This window comes from Hyperoodon ampullatus (genome assembly GCF_949752795.1).
Source record: "Hyperoodon ampullatus genome assembly, chromosome: 5".
Lineage (NCBI taxonomy): Eukaryota > Metazoa > Chordata > Mammalia > Artiodactyla > Ziphiidae > Hyperoodon > Hyperoodon ampullatus.
Genome location: NC_136918.1, coordinates 72,938,949 through 72,944,839, shown reverse-complemented (window position 1 = coordinate 72,944,839; position 5,891 = coordinate 72,938,949). Strand labels below are relative to the sequence as shown.

Below are 5,891 nucleotides of genomic sequence, written 5' to 3'. Positions count from 1 at the left end.
AACTTCCTTTTCTTGTGAAACCTCTACGTGTGGCGTGCCCCTTTCTCTGGTCTCTCCATGGCATATGAGCAAGGGGGTGGGTTTCAGGGTACCTGAAATAGTCCCAAACTGTTGAGGACCATGGGTAGACCCTCGATAAGCACTCAAGCTTAGTATGTGAATTATCGGGAACTCAAAACGCAGCCAAGGAAATACTTTAGGAGTGGGAGGCAATGACGTCCTGGGGGTGATGAGCGAAGTGGGAATGGTACTCGAGGCAAGCTAGGCTCTAGGTTCTCTCTGCATTTGGGAAAGTACAGTGACACACCTACGCATGAGGGACTCAGAGTTGGGGAATTCCACAGAGAGCAAAAGTATGTGTGGAATGTGGAAAGGTGTGAAAACGAGAGAGCACTGGACCCCAAGCTTTCTGTGAAAGGAGGACGAGGCCGGCAGCTTCAAAGGGACCTGGGAGTTTCCGAACACGCCTTCCATTCCAACACCCACTTGCCTCATGGGATTCCTTCCAGGTTCTCAATTTGCAAGGAAGGGTTCCCCACCATCTGAGGCTATTTACATAAATAGGGGCGGGGCATCCTCCTCCATTATAAATTCTGAGCTTCTGAGTACTGAACAGTTGGCCAGCAGTTTCCGTGCCATCCGTTTGGGTCTCCCACTATGGATTCGTCCAGCTCGTCCGTCACATACAGCACCTCCAGAGGTACGTTGCCCTCAGCATCTGGGCTCTGGGGTTGGATCATCCAAATACACTCATGCACCTCCCCACCCCAACGGTTGGTCACCACGAAGATTGAAGTTTCCCAGTGACCACCAACTGGCACAGACAGATATGCTGGGACATGTTTCTGGAATCAGTTGGGCAAAAGGATGCACCTTGGTTTGGGCATTTCACGTACATATTTCTGGTTTGCTGGTTCGTTTGTTTTCCTTCTTGAAATCGACATGGAAGTTGGTAGCCCTGTTGCCTGACAATGGCTTCTCTACCAAAAATCCCAGCCTGTGGTTGCAGTGAATGGCACACGAGTGTTTGAAAACGTTCCCAACTAAACTGATACTCTTTTCCAGTTGACCGTGTTTGGGATTTTGAGTTGGTTTTGCATGTTCTATTCTTGCTGTTGTTACGGATTTGCTCCCTTTGGTTTCATGTTCCATTTGAAGTGGTTAACTTCTATGGTGTCCATGGAAAGAATCCACATCCAGTATGTATTGGGAATAGAGGAAAAAGAGAGTTTTTCTTTGAGCACAACTGAAAGCTAGAGCCTGGGAAAGAGATTCCAGGAGCACTCGAACTGTCTCTAATTGGACTCCAAGGTAGGCACTGCAGGAGTCTCTGGAAAGCCAAAATCCGCAGTGTGACACATCCGTTCCTTGAGTGCCTTCCAAAGATTTTCCTTGGAGCTGGCAGGAAGGAAGGGCGCTTTTAAAGGAAGTCCCCTATAGGGGTCCGAAACCATTGCCTTGCTTTGCCTCCTTCCATGGGGAGACTTGGTGATGACACTACGTCACCAGCTGCCAGCTGCTAGAGCAGGTAGCCCTTGCAGAAGGGTTGGTGTTGTCCTAGAGTTGGAGAGAGTTCAGGAAACTCAAGATGTCAGGGGTGTGCTGGATGTGCCTGAAACCACACCCACCCTGGCCATCACAGCTGGCTCCCGCCTTAGAAGGCAGGAAAGGAGCACCCATGTATTCCCTTACCACCAGGAAGACGCAACCTCAAATAGGACAGGGGTGGGGGAAGCCCTTCAAGGCTGCCCAACTGAATGAATAGCAGGAGCACACGGCGAGTCAGCATGACCTCGGTGCCTAGAAAGGGAAACCCATCTTCCAAGGAGTACCGGGCGGTTGTGGGTGTGTGGGTGGGTGGGCACCATCAGACGGGTCACCACGCTGGTCCTTATCTCAAAAAGCTAGGTCTTCTAAACAATCTTCTTGTGCGTTCTGTGTCGGGGGTTGGCTTGTGTGTTTGTCTGGCTTCGTTTGGCTTTCGTCTCATTTCCTTTCAAATAGTGAAAACGCAGGTACTCTGTGCAAATGACAGGCCAGAAGCCGCACTCCTCTCATTAGCATAGAGGTCGAGGTAAATCTGGTAGAAGCCATCAAGACTTTCCCAGGCCTCCACAAGTGGAAAATCCTTCCACCCATTTTGGTCACGTTAGCCTGTTTTTCTAGGGCTCTCCCCTTCTGTTTGCATGGCGTCCTGGGGATCCTTGGCGAGTAGTGAGGGGATCCCCATAGCCTTGACCCTCAGCTTAGCTTGAGCCCCCATGGTCCCACTCAGCGTGGCTTTTGGGGTGTACCCACGGTTGTTCCAAATGCAGAGTCTTCCCCTGGCTTAGAGATTTTTCAAGTGGCACAAGGACCAGCGCTTGACTGGTACCATTGGTTTGAACCTCCATGGATTCGCCCCTGACACATTCCCCCTTTTCTCTCCCACAGGCCGACTCTCAAGACCATTGCAAAGGAGGAGGCTTGTTCTGAGGCTGAATCAGAAGGACACCCTGCAAGCACTCTTTCAACAGAACCCCTACCCCGGGGTAACGACCAGAGAACGGCTGTCGCGAGAGCTGGGCATTGCAGAAAGCAGAATTCAGGTACGTCCGAGTCTCTCGATCCATTCTCCCTCTCGGGGTCCATGTCCAGACGCAAGTCACCCTACGCCCGTTGGAGTCCTTGCTCTTGGGGCTTCCTCTTCGGGGTGTTCCAGACAGAAGGGACTCGAATCTTGGCAAGGAACGTGGCTCCCTTTGGGAAACGCAGCCAGACTGAGCTGTGTGGCGAGCGGTCCATTCAAATGGGTGGTCAAGAAAAAGGGTGAGGGGCCGCGGAAGCAGGGGGGCCTGGTGGTGCCAAGGAGGTGTTCCCTAAATGGCTGGCCTCCTAGGAACTAGCTGTGCTGAAGACTTCCCTCTCTGGGTAGGTTGGAGAGGAGTCACCAAAGGTAGGAACACCCCTCCTGCGACCATACGAAGCGTCGCCAAAGACTGATTGACAATCCCTATGAACACTTTTGCTCAGGGTGTCAAATTTTCCACACACCACCATCAGAAACGTCTAAAAGCATGCACACACACACGCACACAAGCACAGGCCCATACTGCAGGTCGGCCTCGGGGAATGAGGTAGCATGCACACTGCTTCACTGTTGAAGACAAGGACACATATTCTGAAGATGGGGAGCGGGTTCATAAGAGCCTCCTGACCTCACAGTGATGGAGGCATGTAGTCACTGAGAAGTAACTGTCAATGAGTAGTTCCCAGGCAGCATGGGAAGAGTAGTTGTCATGGGGGCACTTACTAAGGGATATGATTGCGTGTCATGAGACAGTACTGCCTCTGGGGACATAAGAGAGGCAGGGAAACATGAATCGGTCATGGACCAGACCGAAGGGGAGGCAAAGAGACCAAATGAGGGAAAGCAGATGGAGCCTGAGAGCCTGGGACAGAGACAGAGAGAGGGGAAGGCAGGCAGGCAGTCAGGTGGGCAGGCAGGCGGGTGGCAACAGAGACAGATGTCAACAGGTACATGCAGAGAATCATAGACAGAGGCCAAAAGAGCCACAGAGAAACTGGTAGTTTTGATGAGAACGGGTGGGGCGTGGGAGAGAGAGAGAGAGAGAGGTACCTATCCATCCCATTCTGACTGTGGGAAAGCAAGCATTGCCTCCTCCTGTGTCACAAGTCATTACTCTGGACACCAGTAAGGTGACTCGAAGAGGAAGGATTGTTTCCATGGACACAGATTGTGTATAATGGAATCTGGTGCACTTCTTCACAGGTGAAAGCTGGAGTCTACATTCTACGTGCTAGTAAGAGTTCAGTCCCTGTGCACTGTAAATATTTCCACTGGGGGCAGACGGGCCATACTGGGTCTCCATTAGTCGGCTTGTTGCTGGCTGGCTGGCTGGCTGGTGCATTTGTGCGTTTGTTTTATGGTGCATCCCTGCAATAGATAGTGGAAGTACGTGCATAAGCATTGAAAGACAAGGCTTTCTTTCTTTGTACCCAGGTTTGGTTTCAAAACCAGCGAAGAAGATGCCTAAAGCAGAGCCGATTGCTGTCGGAGAATGGCTTCAAAGGAGGGCAGTCGCAGTCACTGCGGCCGCCACCACCTGAGGCTTTGACTCGAGGTAAGTTCCCAGCATTCGTAAGTCATTTCCCCAGAGCATCTCTATGAGACAGAATCATCTCTGGACGTGGATGACCATGGGAGGCCAAGAACGCTTCAGAGAGGATACCATGATATCTTGGGTTCTTGCCCCATTCCTGTTCCACACAGGATCATCATGCCCCTGTTGGAGGGTGGGGAGATGCATGGCCAGGAAGGCTTGGAATCTTTGGGTCCGGAACCTGCCTGGATGTGCAGAAATCCCTTCTTCCATCACATGGCGCATTTTCACATAGCACTGAATAAGATGTATCGATGTATCGATCTTAATCTATGACATACCACTTCCTACATACCACACACTGGATCTGCTGTGAACGTGCTGAAATTGGCCTGACTGTCCTCTCTTCTCTGTGTGTCCTCCTTTAGAAAACTTGGGAAGAGAGGCCAGGCGAAAGAGGACTTTGATCTCTCCTTCTCAAACAAGGGTCCTTGTGCAAGCCTTTGAGAGGGATCGATTTCCATCTATTGCTGCCAGGGAAGAATTGGCTCACCAGACAGGAATACCCGAACCTCGAATCCAGGTAAGTTCTCCACCAGTGGGTGGAACTTGGCTTCTCCCAAGAGAAAGGAGTGTTAACCATTGCGACGGGTTGCTGCTGGCTATATGTAGGCTTGGAGAGGGGGGATTGGGAGGACGTTCCCTTCATCCTATGAATACGCCAAGGGGGCTGACCTGAAGGCATCCATTTCCAGAAGAGGAGAGGGCAATGGAAGTCCTGGGCAGCCAGGGAGGGGCCTGAGGTTGTAGCTGGGCAATGACGGCTCTCCTCAAAGGCAGGGGTGGGGAGGGGTGGGGAGGGGTGGGGTGGGTCCTGTGTTGCCCTGACGTCCTCCCGCATTTTCAAGAGCCAAGGCGAAAGCTTTAGGGAAAATGGCCCTTAGATGAGGCCCACCAGTACTTGCCATGAGCCTGACAGATTGGAGGGTGCGGAAGGGCAGGGCAGAGTGGACTGGGGCGGGCCGGGAATGGGGCGGCTGCAAGTTGATCTGGACTGTCACACTGCTAATGTTCCTGTCACCCCATATGGTTCCCTAGGTATGGTTCCAGAACCGAAGAGCTCGGCACCCAAAGCAGAGCGCTAGTGGGCCTGTGAATGCCCTGGCCGAAGGCCCAGATGCCACATCAGCCGTGACTGCCCCGTCGGACCAAAGTCCCTGGCCCACTGTCCATAGCACCTCTCATCATTATCCTCCCTCTCATGCCCCTGAGAGCATGCAATCCTTTGCTGCGGCCACTCCTGTTTTCTCCCCCTCCTTTCTTGTGCCAGGGGCTGCCTCTGGGTGCTGTGTGGGCCAGCCGTTGATGTTCATCGTGGTCCAGCCCAGCCTGGCAGCACTTCAGGGATGCCAGAACCCACAGCCTCTTCCGGCCACAGTTCCGTGGGGTGAAGGGACACATGCTCTCATCGCCAGTGGGCAGCCTGCCCAGGGGGGCATCGGGCTGCCTGCACCGCCAGAGACAGACTTCTGGCAGCAGCAGGCAACCTCAGGTGAAGAGACACCTCCCCAGCTGGAGCAACAGCCCCAGCACTCAGCCCTTCCAGGCTCCTCAAGCCTCCTGGACGAACTCTTGTCAGACGAGGATATTCTGGACAAGGCACGCCCTTTTCTGAATGCGGACCCTGAGGAAGAGGAACTTGCGGCAACCCTCGAAGCCCCCCTCAGCGAGGAAGAATTCCAGGCCCTGCTCGACATGCTGCCAGGCTCCCCAGTGCCACAGGTTTAG

At 53.1% G+C, this 5,891-nt stretch overlaps 1 protein-coding gene across 1 annotated transcript; it reads left to right on the top strand.

Moving 5' to 3' along the window:
* Positions 1 to 657: 657 nt before the first annotated feature.
* LOC307053761 (double homeobox protein 4-like protein 4) lies at positions 658 to 5,891 on the top strand (the record flags this gene model as incomplete). Its single annotated transcript, XM_079705243.1, has 5 exons — positions 658 to 700; positions 2,434 to 2,588; positions 4,004 to 4,124; positions 4,532 to 4,686; positions 5,202 to 5,891. 5 exons carry the CDS (start codon positions 658 to 660, stop codon positions 5,889 to 5,891), a joined length of 1,164 nt encoding a protein of 387 aa, XP_079561369.1.